The 20243-nt window shown below is 44.1% G+C and overlaps 2 protein-coding genes across 4 annotated transcripts; one reads left to right on the forward strand and one right to left on the reverse strand.

Annotated features, from left to right (window-relative positions):
• Positions 1 to 900: 900 nt before the first annotated feature.
• On the forward strand, positions 901 to 17633 carry LOC125226150 (endoplasmin homolog). Of its 3 annotated transcripts, none has more exons than XM_048130047.1 (15): positions 901 to 1083; positions 1455 to 1544; positions 7243 to 7403; positions 7896 to 8150; positions 8498 to 8694; positions 9545 to 9722; positions 10229 to 10407; positions 11121 to 11304; positions 11922 to 12088; positions 12639 to 12807; positions 13380 to 13536; positions 14118 to 14254; positions 15528 to 15593; positions 16471 to 16634; positions 17139 to 17633. In XM_048130047.1, the coding sequence occupies exons 1-15, from the start codon at positions 1038 to 1040 to the stop codon at positions 17326 to 17328; spliced, it is 2340 nt and encodes a 779-aa protein (XP_047986004.1). In that variant the 5' UTR covers positions 901 to 1037; the 3' UTR covers positions 17329 to 17633. The 3 variants fall into 3 exon arrangements, with proteins under 3 accessions (XP_047986004.1, XP_047986003.1, XP_047986002.1); XM_048130046.1 differs by lacking the exon at positions 15528 to 15593 and adding an exon at positions 14541 to 14622 and having other exon boundaries at positions 14118 to 14238; XM_048130045.1 differs by lacking the exon at positions 15528 to 15593 and having other exon boundaries at positions 902 to 1083; positions 14118 to 14320.
• Positions 3873 to 6512, reverse strand: LOC125226151. Its single transcript, XM_048130048.1, has 3 exons — positions 5952 to 6512; positions 4616 to 4766; positions 3873 to 4328 (listed from the first exon to the last, which is right to left on the reverse strand). Exons 1-3 carry the CDS (start codon positions 6118 to 6120, stop codon positions 4187 to 4189), a joined length of 462 nt encoding a protein of 153 aa, XP_047986005.1. The 5' UTR covers positions 6121 to 6512; the 3' UTR covers positions 3873 to 4186.
• Positions 17634 to 20243: the final 2610 nt, after the last annotated feature.

Consider the following 20243-nt stretch of genomic DNA (forward strand, 5'->3'; position numbering starts at 1 on the left):
CGAAGGGTAGAGACGCAGCCACCCACACCGGACGCTGCAAGGCGAGGGCCAACCGCCGCGCCAAGCCGGCTGCGCCGTCGCCAGCTTTCTCCTCGCTGAGCGACGTTGCCAGCGCGCCGCGCTCGGACACCGGCAGCCCTAGCGCTATCTCTCCCAGCTCCTGGCTCGGGCCGCCGACCCACAGCAGCATGGAGCTCTTCATGCGCAGCGCGGACACGCGGCACACCAGCTCGCCGCTCCACACCTCGAACTCGTGCACGGCCCAGCTGCTCCGCCGGTACACCACGCGCCGCTTCGACGTCGACACGAGAGGACCCGACTCCGGCACCATCTTGCTCTTTATAACCTGTCCGTCGTTGACGGATGTATCGATCCGGGTTCGGAGATAGATAGCAAAATGCACAACTTATAATAAAATATGACTATGATTTCACTGCACATTCGCACATGACATTTGCATTTGTGACAAGTGACGTTAATGACACTGACAGATCAGCTGACAGACGTCAATAGTGAGGTTTTTGAAGATAGCTATGATCAGAACGCTTAAAAAAATTGAGTTTCTTTGGTAATTTATATTCATAATAACTTTTAATTTAATAAAATCATTTGCCAAAGCATAAAACTTTTCGCATCTTTTCTTTTCCACGGATCTTTTCATCTACCTTTTCCACTCTTTTTCATTCATTCCAAATGTTATTTAAATGGACCAATAACATAACGACACAAAACACGGCAAGATAATTACTATTGGTTAATTGAATGGCGTGGTATCATGTGATTCGTTGTTAGTGAGATAAGTTGGTTTTGGTCCAACAGCAAATCGAATCGTCACTTCGCTGCGCAAATCCCAGCGAAGCGGAGTTGTTTATCACCTCCTTTCTTATTCTTGATTTTCTTCTATCTGTCAGTTTCAAACGGATCGCGAAGACATTAAGAAGGCGTCGCTGCTGTTTCGTGTGAACCGGCGCAAAATAATTTAGCATTAAAATACAGTTTTTGAATTATTCATTATCACCCGCGAGGGAGATCTAACAATGAAGTACTTTTTGTTGTTGGGATTGGGTCTCCTGTTCCTCTCAGGTAAATATCTTCCCCGTTTTGTCTACGTAGCACAAACCGATTTTTTTTCTTAAAGATTGTACCTATTGTAGTTCCTATTGAAGTCTTAAGTCTTGTATGAATTAAGAAAGGTGTAGTTATCCGTTTAATTCTGATAACATACGTTAAGTACCGTTACCAAGTCGTCGTATTGAAGAGGTCGACGTTCGACGCCGGGTGGCATGGACCTAGAACTTTCGCTCAGCTCTGGTGCTCACCAGGGCTCCGTCCATCTACTTGTCATGTCGACTTCCACTTATTCATGTTGCCCTTATTTTTTCATTCATGTCTACCCCCCTCATGACATATTCCTGTAAGATTAGGTGCATTAGCTGAGTTGTGTGTGTTTCCAGAATGGGCCGTGGCGCAGGAAGGCGTGGGGACCGTGGAGGAGATGACCGTGGATGCGGACCTTGGTCTTTCAAGAGAAGGCTCTAGAACTGGTGAGTACGAGACATTTGCAAGTAGGACATAGTAATAAAAATGAATTGGAAAAACTACAGGCCAGCTAAACTTTACATGTGTAAAAAAACATAGTTGAATGTTTTCATAAAAACATGACTATAATAGTGTACTTCACTATAGCTATTTTATGTTAGTTTTCTCATCTAAGGGCTGGTTGCATCAAATTGTCTGTCGCCATTAAAGCATTCGTTAAATTTTATTGTATGGGAAGTTCCAGAGGCATCTGTTGCGTGACAATAATGTGTCAAAAGTGGTTGATGCAAAGAACTGGCACTTAGTTTTTTTAATCAATATCCAGTATTCAACATTTGCATCACATTTTTAGGGTTCCGTAGTCAACTAGGAACCCTTATAATTTCGCCATGTCTGTCTGTCTGTCTGTCCGTCCGTCCGTCCGTCCGTCCGTCCGTCCGTCCGCGGATAATCTCAGTAACCGTTAGCACTAGAAAGCTGAAATTTGGTACCAATATGTATATCAATCACGCCAACAAAGTGCAAAAATAAAAAATGGAAAAAAAATGTTTTATTAGGGTACCCCCCCTACATGTAAAGTGGGGGCTGATTTTTTTTTTCATTCCAACCCCAACGTGTGATATATTGTTGGATAGGTATTTAAAAATGAATAAGGGTTTACTAAAATCGTTTTTTGATAATATTAAAATTTTCGGAAATAATTGCTCCTAAAGGAAAAAAAAGTGCGTCCCCCCCCCTCTAACTTTTGAACCATATGTTTAAAAATTATGAAAAAAATCACAAAAGTATAACTTTATAAAGACTTTCCAGGAAAATTGTTTTGAACTTGATAGGTTCAGTAGTTTTTGAGAAAAATACGGAAAACTACGGAACCCTACACTGAGCGTGGCCCAACACGCTCTTGGCCGGTTTTATTTTGCAATATTTACATTCAGAAAATAATATTTAACATTGTTATCAGTAGATTTTTTAATCATGAGTTGACCTCTGAAATTCCTCTCTGGCAAAACTGTAAACATTAAACAAAAATTCATTAATATGGTAATATTTCATGCATTTTAACAATTTTATTTAAAGTTTTTTACATACCTACTAATATTTTCATGCAATTTGGTTTTTCTGCGTTGAATTCATACATAATTAACCAATTAAAAGCAAAGAAAGCTGTCTCTTTCAGTTCTGTAAGTATATTTGAATATTTTTAATGATGATTTGTGTGGCCTTCCTTCTACTAAGCAGTTAATCTTTTATTAATTTATCAGACTTACCAGCGGCTTATCTCTTTTACTGATAAAGATGGTCATTAATATTTCCTTAATTGCCTCTGCTAGTAATCCACCTTTACTAAAATATTAATAGGAGGATAATTGAGGGCAATACATGCTTTGCATGCACAGACCAACCCCTATAGACATCCATTACAAGACGACTCGCGGTCGCCAGCCTTCCTAGTATTTGCACTGATATAAGCGCGGGCGCTCGCCGTGCCCGATCAGTAGCGACCAAGTAACAGACCCGAAAGCAGCGCGTGTTTTTCGCAGTAAAAAAATTGAAAAAGGGTATTTTGATGTCTTAAAGATGTCCACCTGTAGTTTGAAATGGTGTGGAAAGGTAACAAGAAGCTCAAATTTAAAAACAGACGTCATTACATTCCACATAAAAGTCATATTTATAATTTATTCAGAGCCGGCATAGGTCAACTTACATTGGCCACTTACGCGTCAGTAAAGGGACTGTCCCTTTCATCTGGCGCGACTGCCCGCCGTCCTTGAAACGGCCAATCACAGCGCGCTTAACACATTCCCCGCCCGCTCCTCGCACCCCTGGCACTGGTGACTCGTATCGCGAACAAAATATACAAGACTGCTACTCTATAGGAGGTCCTCTGTGTTTGCATGTTAAATTGTATCTTGTTATTTAATGCATGTTAATTATAAGATGAAATGTTTTGAAAAGAAGTTGCCCGCCGAGTTTCTTGCCGGTCCCATAGTGGATACCCCCCTCCCAACTGAGGGGGGACTGAAATCTTCTCGAGGCTAAGGCGTAGGGTTAGAGCCGGCGTAGCTTTATTTGACGTTCATATGCGCATTGTAATATGCCTACTTGAAAAATAAATATTTCATTTTCATTTCATTTTCATAAATAAACAAAAAAAGTTTCAACTCTTGAGTTAACCCTGATCACTGATCACACATTAATAAATAGTTACTAATGTGCTATTGGAACATTGCTTGGGAAATATTAACTTATTACAAATTTGGTAAACAGATAATGATTTTGATGAATAGTTTTTGTTTTTGAGAAAGAATGAAGATAAATATTCAATCAAAACTTTAATAATTCAGTCTTGGAGTCAGCAACACCATCGATAACACATGTGAACTTATTGAAGCTGCCAAACTGCTTAAAAATACAGCTATTTACTTAAATACTAAGGCTTACTAAAGTGCTCACAAAATGAAATTCAACAACTGTGATCTCTCTTACAGTATTGTACTGGGGGCGACTATTTACTATTGTTGTTCTATTGTCAGACCGTCGCACATAGTCCCCAACATGGTGCGCCATGCTTCCTTTAACTATCCCATTCCTTGGGCTCCACAAGCTTGTGGGCCCGCACTATATGTGCCTTCAATGAGCCTTCACACTATCGTTTCCGCTGTGGCGGCTCCACTAATTCCCGAGCCCGCAGCTTGAGCCACGCGGAGTCCCTCAGACCATGGTGCAGGCGCCGGTCATTCCTCGGAGCTGCCCAGATCTGAGGGGCATAGGACTCCCACCACCCGTATCTGTCAAAATCAAATTTTTCTTATAGATAAATGCCAAAGGAAAAGAAAAATGACAATTGTTTTCGGGATCGGTTTTGATTAGCTTTTTTTAAGGACGAATAGATGTAGAAAGGGTCTCTGATTTATGAATGAACAAGCATCCTCTTAGCTTGTCCTATTAGAAGCTTTTAGCTGTTCTTCTTCTTCTTTATTAGGGGCAATGTAAGGCTTCATAGCGCCTTATGTATCACTGTGACCATTTCTGATCTATTGTGAGCTGTTAGTTTTCATACCTTTATTATACTTACTCATGCGAAGACTGTACGGGCCTCTCATGTTTCTCTCTCGGCCCCATCTGGAACATGGCTTGCACTTTGTCCAGAGCCCGCTGCTCAGATTCCTCATCCATGGCCTCCTCCCTCCCGGTGCGACGCCAGAACTTGTCCGTCACCACGGCAGCTGGAAACATTAGATTTCATGCTACGACCGGTCTGGCCCAGCGTTATGACCCTGCTTGCTAAGCCTAGCTAAGCTAAGCATTTGTGTGATGAGCACAGATTATTGTTCCATCTTGAGCTTACCGTGGGACTCAGTCAATCTGTGTAAGAAAATAATGTCCAATAATTTTTATTTATTTTATTTGTTGGTGAAAAGGCATCAAAACCATGTAATCGGGTCACACTAAGTTTTCATGCTAAGTTTATGCAAAGTGTGTAGAGTCTGCTGTTGTTTCATTGTCTCAGTGGCGAAGACAAAGGATACATAAAATATTTTGATTTGAGATATATGTACATGGCTTTCCAGTAGTTACTGGTCCTTATGTTTCAAGTCAGGGATCTTTTTACCAGCGTCTGTTGAGATTTCAGATGAAAATTTTTAGTAAGCTGTAGATAAATCTAAGAGTACATGCCGTTTGTCAATTTTAGACAAAACGGTATAACTTTATATTCGTCCTTGAAGGAAATTGTACATTAAAATTCTCATAAACTCGTTCTGATTTGACCGTGTTATCTTGGATTAACAGTCGTAACACGTACACGTATGCTCGCATAACACTGATTTCATAAACATTAATACAATTGGTCATAAATTTCTTTATAGGTTAATCTCAAATCCATCACATTTTGCTTAAAATCTTAAAACATGTGCTTATTAAACTTTGTTTATATCACCAAATAAATTTATTACAGACAGTATCCCCAAATACATTTTTATTTGGCTGATGACACTACATTGACTTTAGTTCAACGAACCTAAAAACTTACTTTCACCCAATTTCAGATTATAGTTACAATAATAGTAGTATGTCTACTAAAAAACACAAATTAAAATATTTCATATGAAATAATTTAATTTGGTCTTTCACCCATCGAGAGAACACCATTCTTCATTGATGACACAAATGGTTGAGACAAGATTTATTGCGAAAAGATACTTCACAGTCTTCACACTGTATACAAGATCTTGAGAAAATGAGTACCTTAGTAGCACACGTTAAGCCGCGAAACAAAACTGGGTGTGGCACTGAGGACCCAGAGGGCGCTGCTTAAGGCCCCTCGCCTGGGGCGATGACAACTTGTCATTGACAAGATAGATTAGCCAAGCCAAGCTGTTCAGAATGCTCGTGAACGTTTAAATTCTTACGTAGCTTAAGCGGGCGGACGGCGGACTGGTTTGAGTGTCCCGGCACGCGCTGGGCCGCGAAGCGAAGCTTGAAGGAGCGCGGGTGTCGCACCGGTGAGCTCGAGGGCACTGGTGGAGGCGGCGGGCGCCGCTTAGGGCTGGCGCGGGAACTTGTCTCGGGCGATGACATATCGATAAAGTCAGAAATTGCGCGAACTAGTTAAATAGGTCGAAAATATGGTATTTGACGGTAGTCGACTTCGAGTTACTGAACTTTTTCTAGTTGCAGGGCGGTAATTTCAAGTTCTTTACTGGGATCTTACAATGTCCGCGTTCTGATAATTGAAATACAGTATTTGATCAAACAATATTCTATTGCTTTCGAAACTTTGTACGAGTATGTTGGATCAATGGACGTCGCTACGCTACGACGACAGGCACGCATGCGTATTGCCACTATAAAGTTGGATTCATAAAGTTTTTAACATTTGTTAGTTTTCAAGAAAATAATATCAGCATGTCGAAGAAGGTGATTTGTAATTGCTTATGAAAGTTATGAAATACACGACTTATGCACTGTTATTTAAATCTACTCAATAAATTACATTCTAACTGTTAAAACACATATAGATGAAGAAACGAATGGAACGAACGGGTGAAGTAAATCTTATACTTTTAAACGAGCAATTCTTGTATATTTATTTATATATATATTTATTTACACTGACGATCTCGGAAACCGCTCTAACGATTTCGCAGAAATTTGTTATGTGGGGGTTTTTGGGGGTGAAAAATCGGTCTAACTTATCCTTAGGTCCCGGAAAACGCGAATTTTCGAGTTTTCATGCGTTTTTCTTCGCGCGCCATCTCGTGTGCAGTAGTTGTACTGTTAAGACAGAATTCTTTCGGTCGATGTAAGTACTATTTATTGCAAACACTAGATGGCGACACAGGTCAAGGCTAAAACGAATAGAAAATACACTATTTGAGTTTTTGTGGCGAAATGCGCGCCATCTCGTGTGGAGTAGTTGTGTTGTTAAGGCTGAGAATTCTTTCGCTCGATGTAGGTACTATTCATTTTTGAACTAGATGGCGACACATGTCAAGGATACAAAACAGAACCGAGCGAAGCTCGGTTGCCCAGATATTGTTAAAATAATTGAATTGTTTATCCTTTCGTATTTTTTATATTGATCCTTTACCAACACTTACATAAGCGGATATTCATGCACTACGGTTTATACATGTTCTAAACAGTTGTTACACTTCTCACACAAAAATGCTATTTCCAAATATCCTCATTTAATTTCAGACGCGGAGGCAGTAGCGCGCGAAGCGGAGGCGATCAACCCAGACGGGCTGAGCCCCGCGCAGTTGGCCGAGCTCCGAGCTAAGGCCTCCAACCACACCTTCCAGACCGAGGTCAACCGCATGATGAAGCTCATCATCAACTCGCTCTACCGCAACAAGGAGGTAAACTATTTGATGCTGTTTCATCAGAAAGGGAATCTTGTCAGTCAGAACGGTATCAAGTTACTTACTGTACAATCGATATTCAAGTCTACATATTTGGACCAAGTCAAGCGTCATTGTAACCGTTCGATCAACATTTATTTGACGTGATTGAAGACTGAATCTGTTGTCACATGCTGCGACCTCTCAAGATGCCTTTCTCATCTTCATAGCTAAAATACTTTCTATTCTACTAATGTTGTATGCAGTGATATTGAGTAAAACCTTTTTTTCTATATAACACTGCAATGTCACAGTTTCGTTTTCTTTCAACCCCTTATTTGCCAAAAGTGGCACTGATGCTTTAGTAGTTTCATGTGCTCTGCCTACCCCTTTATGGGATACAGGCGTGATTGTATGTATGTATGTATGTATGTGTTTATATAACATTATTTTTGTCCCAAGGACACTGCCTAAAACAAGTTCAAATATGAACTAAATCTTTGTCCCCAGATCTTCCTCCGAGAATTGATCTCCAACGCATCAGACGCGCTCGACAAGATCCGTCTCCTGTCCCTCACAGACCGCAAGGTGCTGGACGCGACGGAGGAGCTCGGTATCCGCATCAAGGCGGACGCGGAGCGACGCCTGCTGCACATCATCGACACTGGGCTAGGAATGACCAAGAACGACCTGGTCAACAATCTCGGAACCATTGCAAAGTCCGGCACGGCTGACTTCTTGTCCAAGATGCAGGACGTTGAAAAGGTAACATGCCATAGCTTAAAGTACTATCAAATTGACCTGTCCCATTCGTATTTTGTCAAGTTCTTAAGTTCATCACATTCTGCTTTCGTGACTCATTCTTCATTCTTGCCTTTCGTCAATAATCCTTGTCGCCGTTCATCATATTTGTTGTTTATCTTCTTACTCCGGTTTATGCGTTAGAAAATGGGACGAATTCAAGATATCGACGACACCGTAAATTCTTCCGATTTATCGTTTTACAGTAGGTACCTTAATGTTTAAAAGTTTACATTTAAATCTTCACTTAAGTGTAATCAAGATCTACCAGAATTGAGAATTTTAAATAACAGTATCATTAAACTTCACAGAGTGGCGCGCAAGAAATGAACGACATGATCGGGCAGTTCGGCGTGGGCTTCTACTCGGCCTTCCTCGTCGCTGACCGCGTCACCGTCGTCTCCAAGCACAACGACGACGACCAGCACGTCTGGGAGAGCGACGCCAACTCCTTCAGCGTGGCTCCTGACCCAAGGGGAAATACTCTCAAGCGAGGCACCCACATCACGTAAGTGGGCCATTTTTTTTCAATGTTCACCCCACTTTTTTTGGATTTGGATTTTTTTATGTGGTTTCCACTTAGAATCGCGAGCTCTTTCAATTCTAATAGGAGAAAAAAAAGTGTCCCAAGGTTGTTTTCCCATTCCGTTACCATTTTTTCATACATTTTGTATGGCGGTAACGGAATGGAAGGTTTGAAAAAATCTATATGGAAATCTTGGGACTTTTTTTTCTCCTATCAGGATTGAAATACCCATGTTACAAAAAAGTGGGGTGGACGACTTTGAAAAAAAAAAAAACGGCCCAAGTACCTTAACGGCTCAGCCACAACATTGGTCTAAGCGCGACAGCGGTGAGCGGCGGCCATACATTGGAGCGAGACACAGCGATGGGACTTTTCATTCGCACGTATGGCTGCCGCTCACCGCTGTCGCGCTTACACCAATGTCGTGGCCGGGCCGTAAAGATAGTCAACGGGGACGCGCCTACGTTCAGAATGGCCAAGTTACAGCAACTCGGCCATCCTGATCAGTGATGCGTCACTATGGTCTTAAAGCACAATGTCGATGGCCAGCATGTCTGAGAGAGTGACGCCACTCCTTCAGCGTGGTTCCTGACCCAAGAGGGAACACACTCAACCGAGGCACTCACGTACCTTGTCGTCATGTATTTTATAAATAGATATTTTGGACGCATCTACGATCAGGATGGCCAAGTTGTACTAGTACTCGGCCATTCTGTTCAGTGATGCGTTACCATGGTCTCTAAACAATGTCATAAACTTAGTCAAACATAAGAAATTTGGAAAAAGCTCTGAAAGTATCTACACATTTGACTAACATTTATATTTTCGTCAGGCTCCACCTGAAGGAAGAAGCCGCCGACTACCTGCAGCCGGACACCATCCGCGCGCTGGTGAAGAAGTACTCGCAGTTCATCAACTTCCCCATCCACCTGTGGGCCTCGCGCACCGAGACCGTTGAAGAAGAGGAGGCTGATGAGCCCGCCCCTGCTGGAGATGATGAGGACGCTCAGGTAATCATCACTCTCATCATCCCCTTCTTTCTGAATCCGCTTGGCAATGGCCTCCTCTAGCTTTTTCCATTGGGGTCTGTCGTCGGCCACTTTTCTCCAGTTCGGGCCCGCTGTTAGTTTGAGTTCATCCTTCCGTCTTGTTTGAGGTTTTTTCTGGCGCCGTGTTCAACCTCTATGGTACCAATCCGTTACAATTTTGCTCCTTTTTTAGGTAGTTAGTGTTCTCAAAGGTTTGCGACGCTTTAGTGGCACCACAGTATAAAGCAGTAATAACTCTTCTAACAAACGTACGCCGCGCGGGGTGCACACAAGCGCGTCGTGTACGTACGCAACACATGCAAGCGGATTTGGATAAACGTGGATAAGAATAATATGCAAAATGTAGGTACCTTTCGCGTCGCCGCTGCCGGAAATTAACTACTGTGTCGTCCTTATACTAAGGAGTTTTTAACACACTGAATTTATAAGTGACTGTCAATCTATTAAAATGACCATTCGCTTGTCAGGTTGAGGATGTGACTGAAGAGAAGAAGGAGAAGAAGAAGACTGAGCGCACCGTGTGGGACTGGGAGCTCATGAACGACAACAAGCCCATCTGGACCCGCAAGCCCGCCGAGGTCTCCGACGAGGAGTACATCACCTTCTACAAGTCCCTCACCAAGGACACCAGCCCGCCTCTTGCCAAGTAAGTCAGCTACTCAGCTACATCAACTCATCTGGACCCACCCGTCTATCACCAAGGAGTCCAAAGACTCCAAAGACACCATTCCTCCACTGGTAAATTAAGTAACTTGACTTTTTAATTTACTTGATAAAGATCCTTCCATTTGTTCTTTAGGTTTTTTCCATTGAGGAGGCACACTGACATTTTATCCCGCCAGGCGGCGCCTGTGCAAGTGTCCAGGCATGTCACTGTCATTCATATGTGTGAGAGAGAAAACAAATATCATTTTCACGCTCTCACGTATGAAATTCTTTATCTGTGCAATGGACTAATAAGGTGGCGCCATCTGTCATAATCTTTGAGTGTGCCTCCTCATTGATCTTTATGTATATTTATGAAGCACAGATTGTGTCAGAAATCACTCAAATATAGCGCAAATTAGAGAGAAAGAAGTTTAGTAGCGTTCTTGCACACAAAAACGCAGTCTTACAGCTTACAGCAAAGTAAATACAGAGTTTTCTCATGCTTAACCCTTAATAGCATTAATAAGGGTTAACCTCCACATTAAATCTTATGGTTACGTTATTTCAATGTCATGGTCAAATCTTAGAATAAAATTGACAATCATCTGATATCGACATATCAACTAATCTGGTTTCTTATACAACCTTACATCACATGGCGACCCCGCCAGTTTCCCTCTTAGTATTATTAACATTGTGTGTTGACCGCAGGGCCCATTTCGTCGCCGAGGGTGAGGTTTCGTTCCGCGCGCTCCTCTTCGTACCGCGCGCGCAGCCCGCTGACTCCTTCAACCGCTACGGCTCCAAGACTGACCACATCAAGCTGTTCGTGCGCCGAGTGTTCATCACCGACGAGTTCAACGACCTCATGCCCAACTACCTCGCATTCATCCAGGTATGATCTGTCAAGTGTAGTCAAAGATTAACGCGGTGTCTAATGTAGAAACCTATGGACAGCCAATCCAGCAGCAAACCTCGTTACGTCAGCGGCGGCTCACTCTGCGATTCTATCGCCGCGCTACAACTACGTGCCGGCGGCCGCGAGTCCGCGGCCGACCTTCGCGCGGCGCATTAGAATTCAATGTCGGGTCCGTTTGTTAATGTAGGTAATAAAATAATTTAGAATGGCGGCATTTTGTGAACATCAAAGGAGTGAGCCTTCTGTACTTGTACTATTATATATTCTGTGGTTACGTTAGGCTTAAGATGGTGTTCAACTTACATTCTTCTTTGTCATATCCTCATGGCCGAGGGACGAGACGAATGTGGACAGTCTTCACCAGTTGTCTCCACGCCACTCGATCCTGAGCCCGATGCATGCTGGCCTATAATGTAGCCTTTGTCACAGACGTTATTCTGTCTCAATGAGAATTTAGGATTATGCTGCAAAAACTGTTCTTTGTCTCTTGGAGTGTAACAGCCACCAGCTTGGAGTGTAAAGGCCAGTATGAGAAGGACACATTACACGGCATCCTGTTTTTCGTGTAAATTAATAACTTGTTTTGATCACAGGGACTGGTTGACTCGGACGACCTGCCCCTCAACGTGTCCCGGGAGACGCTGCAGCAGCACAAGCTGATCAAGGTGATCAAGAAGAAGCTCGTCCGCAAGGCCCTGGACATGCTCAAGAAGATCTCGGACGACGAGTATGAAGGCTTCTGGAAGGAGTACTCCACCAAGTAAGTCATAAGCTTTGAAGTTGTTGTAGTCCTAAGGCACCCCAAAGGTGCGCTGGGCCTTCACGAGCTCGAACGTTATTTATTTCCCCTCTTCGAATAGTATGTCCTAGACAAATACATCTCCATTTCCGTGTCGCGATTTCCTAATGGGTTTTTGCTGAGATACAGGGTGTATTTTGATAGCGGGTCAGGTATGAGATTCCGTGGTCCTACGCCAAACTGGTCTAAGAAGACCTTCCCTCGATTTCAAATTGATGAGAAATGGCATTTACAGTTTTAAAAAAACACACGGTGCGAGAAAAAGGGCATTTTTGACTAACTTTTTTTTACGCTAATCGATCCCATTTCTGTCTAGGATCAAAAGCTTGTATGGGACCAAAAAAGAATTTCCAGCTAGAAAAGTCACAAATCGCGAAAAACTTCTTGTTCTTCGAATTCGCGAATCTCTAGAACGGGCCCTTGGCGTGGTACACGAACCCCGCAAGCGATCGTGAGCCCTAGTTTGAACTTGATGATGTTAAAATACTATGAAACTATTGTTTGTTTGCAGTATCAAGCTGGGAGTAATGGAGGACCCATCCAACCGCGCTCGTCTCGCCAAGCTGCTGCGCTTCCACTCCTCCGCGTCGGAATCCATGACGTTCCTGGCGGACTACGTGTCCCGTATGAAGAAGGGCCAGAACCACATCTACTACATCGCCGGCGCCAGCCGTGCTGAGGTAACACATGATTCAAACTCAGTTGATGCTCTGTGTAAGCTCGACTTGCCAAGACCACTATAGTCAGCGAAATTTTGCACCATTGTAATTAGGGTTGATGTCTGAAGGAAGTCTTGGGTGAAACTGATGGCAGTATTTTTTTATTGTCCAATTTATTCTGAGCTTAATACCAGCGATTGTGGACGTTATAGCCTGTTAAGAAATGAATACTCTGTATGTTTACGTCTTGACCGATTTTTCAGAAGCGTTCGATACGGTAAACCATTTTCATTCTTTACAATACAAACAAAATCATGTGAAATTCACGTTGCACTACCAGAAATACAAGATACCTGAGGGCCTACCTCAAACCAATGTTAGTATATCTCAGGTTCTAATGTTTGCTTGTCATATAATTTCGGGTGCACCTCAAGGAACTCATATGGGCCCTTTATTATTCATTTTTATCCTAAGTGATATTTTTTTGGTATTTCAATCAATAAATAGAAACCATATTGACGTTTTTCTTTGTATATTAGGTACTTAGCAATGTGACTATAAGTTTATAGTTAAACAGTAACATTTGACTCCAGGTGGAGAAGTCCCCGTTCGCCGAGCGCCTGGTCCGCTCCGGGTACGAGGTGCTGTACCTGACCGAGGCGGTGGACGAGTACTGCCTCGGCGCGCTGCCCGAGTACGACGGCCACAAGTTCCAGAACGTCGCCAAGGAGATCTTCGACGTCAACGAGAGTGAGTACCAAACAATCAACCACTTTGGAACAGAACAGGTTACCTGGAACCAAAGGACTTCAGAAAGCTACCAATGAGCCTCATCATCAAACACATGGAGATAGTCGAGAAGCTCCAGTAGGGCTAAGATGGACGGCTGTCTATCATTTGTCAGTTTTGTCACTATGTCTGTCACGTTCTAATAAATATGTAAGTGCGAAAGTGACACATGATATGACAAGTTACAAAAAACACGACCATGATACGGCCACCGAATATCTGAAGGATCCTCAGATCGTAGCAATTGCACAAAATATCTCAATGGGTAGATGTGGTAGTAAGAGCCCCCACAAATATAAGATAAGACTAGCTTTTGAATGATTTTAGCTGGGTTTGATGATGGGGATAGAGCGTATTTGAGGCAAAAACAGAAACTTATTTTTCTGTGATTTTGGCACATCGCCTGCTTTGCCAAATTGCCACCATCACCACATTGCGAGCCGACCAGTCAACCCTCTTCACACAATCTCTAGTTGTTACCAAAATCAGGGAGAGTTTATAACTTATAACGAATACTTATTAAACATGTGATTATTTCACAGGTGAACAACAGAAGGAGCGCTGGGAATCCTACAAGGAGCAGTTCCAGCCCCTTACCAAGTGGCTCGACCAGCAACTTAACCAATACATCACTCGCGCCGCCGTCTCCAAGCGTCTGGCCAAGTCTCCTGCTGCCCTGGTGGCTACCGTGTTCGGCTGGACCGGCAACATGGAGCGCCTGGCGCTGTCCAACGCTCATCAGAAGGTAAGACTGATGCAGAAGGCTCTAGAAGCAGTTCATCTCTCGTGCTGCTGTCTCCAAGCGTCTGGCCAAGTCTCCTGCGGCCCTGGTGGCTACCGTGTTCGGTTGGACCGGCAACATGGAGCGCCTGGCGCTGTCCAACGCTCATCAGAAGGCGAGGCTGATGCAGAAGGCTCTAGAAGCTGTTCATCATTCATGCAGCCGTCTCCAAGCGTCTGGCCAAGTCTCCCGCGGCCCTGGTGGCTACCGTGTTCGGCTGGACCGGCAACATGGAGCGCCTGGCGCTGTCCAACGCTCATCAGAAGGTAAGACTGATGCAGAAGGCTCTAGAAGCAGTTCATCTCTCGTGCTGCTGTCTCCAAGCGTCTGGCCAAGTCTCCTGCGGCCCTGGTGGCTACCGTGTTCGGTTGGACCGGCAACATGGAGCGCCTGGCGCTGTCCAACGCTCATCAGAAGGCGAGGCTGATGCAGAAGGCTCTAGAAGCTGTTCATCATTCATGCAGCCGTCTCCAAGCATCTGGCCAAGTCTCCCGCGGCCCTGGTGGCTACCGTGTTCGGTTGGACCGGCAATATGGAGCGCCTGGCGCTGTCCAACGCTCATCAGAAGGTGAGGCTGATGCAGGAGGCTCTAGAAGCAGTTCATCTCTCGTGCTGCTGTCTCCAAGCGTCTGGCCAAGTCTCCCGCGGCCCTGGTGGCTACCGTGTTCGGTTGGAACGGCAACATGGAGCGCCTGGCGCTGTCCAACGCTCATCAGAAGGTGAGGCTGATGCAGGAGGCTCTAGAAGCAGTTCATCTCTCGTGCTGCTGTCTCCAAGCGTCTGGCCAAGGCTGATGCAGGAGGCTCTAGAAGCAGTTCATCTTTCGTGCTGCTGTCTCCAAGCGTCTGGCCAAGTCTCCTGCGGCCCTGGTGGCTACCGTGTTCGGTTGGACCGGCAATATGGAGCGCCTGGCGCTGTCCAACGCTCATCAGAAGGTGAGGCTGATGCAGGAGGCTCTAGAAGCAGTTCATCTCTCGTGCTGCTGTCTCCAAGCGTCTGGCCAAGTCTCCTGCGGCCCTGGTGGCTACCGTGTTCGGTTGGACCGGCAACATGGGGCGCCTGGCGCTGTCCAACGCTCATCAGAAAGCGAGGCTGATGCAGAAGGCTCTAGAAGCTGTTCATCATTCATGCAGCCGTCTCCAAGCGTCTGGCCAAGTCTCCTGCTGCCCTGGTGGCTACCGTGTTCGGCTGGACCGGCAACATGGAGCGCCTGGCGCTCTCCAACGCTCATCAGAAGGTAAGACTGATGCAGAAGGCTCTAGAAGCAGTTCATCTCTCGTGCTGCTGTCTCCAAGCGTCTGGCCAAGTCTCCTGCGGCCCTGGTGGCTACCGTGTTCGGTTGGACCGGCAACATGGAGCGCCTAGCGCTGTCCAACGCTCATCAGAAGGTGAGGCTGATGCAGGAGGCTCTAGAAGCAGTTCATCTCTCGTGCTGCTGTCTCCAAGCGTCTGGCCAAGTCTCCTGCTGCCCTGGTGGCTACCGTGTTCGGCTGGACCGGCAACATGGAGCGCCTGGCGCTCTCCAACGCTCATCAGAAGGTAAGACTGAAGCAGTTCATCTCTCGTGCTGCTGTCTCCAAGGTGAGACTGATGCAGGAGGCTCTAGAAGCAGTTTCAACCTCACCAAGTAGTTGGGTGTCTCCAAGCGTCTGGCCAATACTTCTGCGGCTTTTGTGGTTACCGTGTTCGGTTGGACCGGCAACATGGAGCGATTAGCGCTCTCTAACGCTCATACAGGAGGCTTTAGAAGCAGATCCGACCTCACAATGTCCAAGGTGCTGGCCAAGTTTGTCTTACTGTTACATCTTTAGGCAAAGCTAGACCAGTTTTCCGAGGTTCTGCCAAATCATTATGACGATGAATACACACACATTCTTCTTCTTCAAGTGCCTCCAATTAGTGAAGGTTGTCAGTGAGCGCCGCATATTTTTCCCTATCTTTGGCGTGGTTGAAAAGCTCATCGTCATCTTCGATTTCAGTCCATTCACGGATGTTACCTTGCCACACCCTCTGGGGTGTCTAAAAATGTGTCCCAAATAGGCAACCTTTCTCGTCCTAATGGTGTTCATTAAGTTCGCGTGTCCCACATTACAACATTATTTTATTGTTTCCAGGCTGATGACGCGCAGCGCAAGCACCACCTGTCCCAGAAGAAGATGATGGAGATCAACCCTCGGCACCCGCTCGTGCAGGAACTGCTCCGGAGGGTCAACGACGCCCCTGACGACCCGGCCACTAAGCTGGCCGCCATGTCGCTCTACCGCACTGCTGCACTCAGGTAAATAGCAAAAAGCATTTGTTTTTCTTTTTAATACCACATAAGGCCTGATGCAAAAGCGATCAACGTAACCTATGAACGACTCTTGAAATCTGTTTAAATCTGTCTGGTTTGCTTGCAGTCATCACCTGTTTCCATCTTTTTGGATCACTGGCTTTGTGTGTAGTTCAATATTCGGCGAATTGTATTTCGTGTTCTTTTGGCGTTAGAAGCAGATGATCATTTTTCTGTGCTCTTCATATTGCCTTGGAAAAATATCCGTTTACACCGGCTAGTTTGCAAAACAATCGCGTTTGTACGGGACAACGGTAGACTCTTTCGTAGCGTAGCTCTACGTTGGCAGTCACCGTTTCAGCTCGAATAAGATCGCCCTGACCTTATACAGTCTACCGGAATATCATATAAAAGTGTAGTGTAATAAATAGACAGTTCAAAAAAGCTCTCTCGTTAATTTTCTAGACCATTTTTCCAATTAAGACTTTGAACCAAATAATTTCTCCCCAGGTCCGGCTTCATGCTGCAAGAAGGGCAAGCGGTGGAATTCGCCGAGTCCGTGGAGCTGATGCTGGCGCAGGCGCTCGGCGTGCCGGCCGGCGCCGCGCCCGACGAGGACGACCTCGACGCCGCCGCCGACCACGACGACGCTGCTGACGACGCCGAGGAGGTTCCCGCCGAGGACCACGACGAACTGTAAAACTGTCCTTTACTATAAACCAGGAGTCACCGATTAGTATCTACGGGCGCCCCGATTGGAAGTATAACACGACCACATCGGTCCGTTCCGGACGGCATCGGCAGTGCGACGAAACGCGGCCCACATTAGGTAGGTCGGCGGGCCGGCATTTGGTGATCCCTGCTATAGTGTAGCCTGGAGCTGTGCCGACACGACTAACTAACCCTGTCTCCTTGACATAGGGGTTACGACCGATTATTTCTGTGTCGTAAATGTTAATTATAATGTAAAAAATATTGAGCATATTTTGAATTAGAAAGCGATCATATATCATGAATAGTATTTTTTTTTATTGAAAAAACTTTTTACAGCTCGCAGCAATTTTCAGTCAAATTTTATATATAAAACGAGGTATAGTTACGTCAATGTAATTTAAACTATTTTAAACATTGTTTTGATTGAAACAAGATTGTACCTACTTATTTTATTTGGTGTTCTAAGTTCACAACTCATTCGTTTTTATTCTACAATTGCAAAATACTGTTCAATATTTTCTATGGATCGCAAAATGTGAAATTATTTAACGTATCGCCTGCGTATTGCCTATGTTAGGTCCCAGTTAATAGTTCTTAAGGTTCTTTAAATCGCGTATGTAGAATAATTTCACCCATCCTTAATGAAATTATTGTAATGAAATAAGTTTTCCTTATTGTCACCTAAGTATATCAGCACGGGAAGCATGGTCGCGCGATAGACGATAAAAGAGCAGGCCGTCCCTATCGCACTATTTATAAGTGCGATAGGGACGGCCTGATATTTTATCGTCTATCGCGCGACCATGCTTCCCGTGCTGTATTCCATAACTTCATATGATAGAAATTATGTATAACCCTTTGTATTGTCACAATGAAGTTTTTCTTAATTTATGTTCTTTTATAATCACGAAAATTTATAATAATTGTTGTTATATGAAATTATGGACTTCAAGTAAATACCGCTGGCCGCGACGACCGTATTTGTCATATTGTGATATGACAGCCATTCAGTAGATAAGCTAGCATATCCTTTCGTGAACACATGTGCATTTATTAGTAAAATATTGCAATCAAACAGCTACCTCGCTCTCTAGTTGATGCAATGTATAGTCATGTTTTGACAACTATATAATATCTCAGCGTCGAATTCAGGTGTCTTTTGGTGGCACGTTTAGCGGTATGGTTAAATGTATTTTTATAAACTATAAATATTATATTCCTCTAAGTAAATATATCTACGAACATGTGTTGTAACATCTCCATTTCTACCTAAAACTGAACTGTCACAGGAACCATCATTCAACGCACGAGGTATAATTTGTAAGAGTTACTATGTTCGCGAGTGAAAAGTGTCGGTCGCCGCGGCGGCGCTAGCGATAAGTTGTGTGTGTGAGTGTGCTCGCGCGAATGTTCGCGAGTGTGTGCAGACTTTTGTAACGGGGACGGCGGAAGCTGTAAATAAATTATATTTATTAAGTTTCTTGTTTCATTTCAATGAGTTCCCATTGGATTGGTAAAACATTTTTATCAATAATTGGATATGCCTTAACCCTAAAACCATTTGACATTCGGCATAATCCATAGAAGAGCGTTTGGCAACTTTTCATGAGGGTTAACCTTTAGAGTTTATATTACCTATTTGCAGTTAACTCATTTGCTATGCTATGAGCTATGAGACTTCAGAAAATGATTGTATAGTGGCCCACCATCCAAGGAAAATTTGGCAATTGAAGTTGAAAGTTAGAAAATAGAGTCGAATTATTTTTCTTTCATATCAAATGAAATCATGGAATGAAACAAAGAAAAGATCAAAAAACAGTCTGTTCCTATAAATTGTGTTGAATTTTCTTTGGTGGTCATTTGTAGCAGATTTAGAACATTACAGGGTGAAATATCAGGCAGGCATGGTCGCGCGATAAATGCTAAAACATCAGGCCGTCCCTATCGCACTTACTAGTAGTGCGATAGGGACGGCCTGATATTTTATCGTCTATCGCGTGACCATGCTACCCGTGCAGGTTTCATTGGAAAATAATGAAACGGGTACAATTTAAACAAAATATATATTTTATTCAACAAAATAATTTCTGCTAGTTGCAGGTACAACGACAATGGCTTACTTGACAATATCCCATTATTGAGAATAAGCCACACCTTGCGTTATGATCTATAGGCAGCTAATTTAACAGAACATTGGTAGAAGTGGATTCATACGATAAATGGGTATTATAATACCGCAAAACAATTTCGATCGAAGCAGCGCTATTTGAACAGCTGACTGAGGGTAATCTTGCCGAGAATTGGCCCGGCGAGGCAAACGCACGCGCACGGACGCGAGGCTGGTTGATTAGAGTGGACCCAGCTGTTAACTCCAAGGTAGGTAAATTGACAGAAGCTGCCCCCCTTCCAGTAATAAATTCCTTTTAGCATAACGTGGCCAGTTACTGAGATGTGGTAATAGTAATTGTAATATTAAATTAACTCTGTTTGCAGGTAAAGATAATTAATTTTTAATTTATGGTGGCCAGTTATTAGATGCTGGCCACTCTGGCCAGTAAATGTACTGGCAATTTACCACATTCGATGTAGTTTTTTTGCAGTGTTGCCTTTTTAGGGTACGTTCAGATGACAAGCGTTCAACGCGCGTTGAACGCGCGCAAAATTTTTGTATAGTGTTCACATGACACGCGCTTGCCGAGCGTTGAACGCGCGTTGCCACGACCACTATATGGTTCAGTCAGTAGATTTCTTACATTTGTCGAAGATGGACGTAGGAACAATTTTAACGGTGATATTATACCGACGGTTGAAACGACGCGCCAGAAGACGGAGATATTCGGTCCACCCAATTTTGTCAACCACGCTGACTGAAAGCCATGTCATACTTGTCATATCCCATGA

The sequence above is a fragment of the Leguminivora glycinivorella genome, chromosome 5, assembly GCF_023078275.1.
Source record: "Leguminivora glycinivorella isolate SPB_JAAS2020 chromosome 5, LegGlyc_1.1, whole genome shotgun sequence".
NCBI lineage: Eukaryota > Metazoa > Arthropoda > Insecta > Lepidoptera > Tortricidae > Leguminivora > Leguminivora glycinivorella.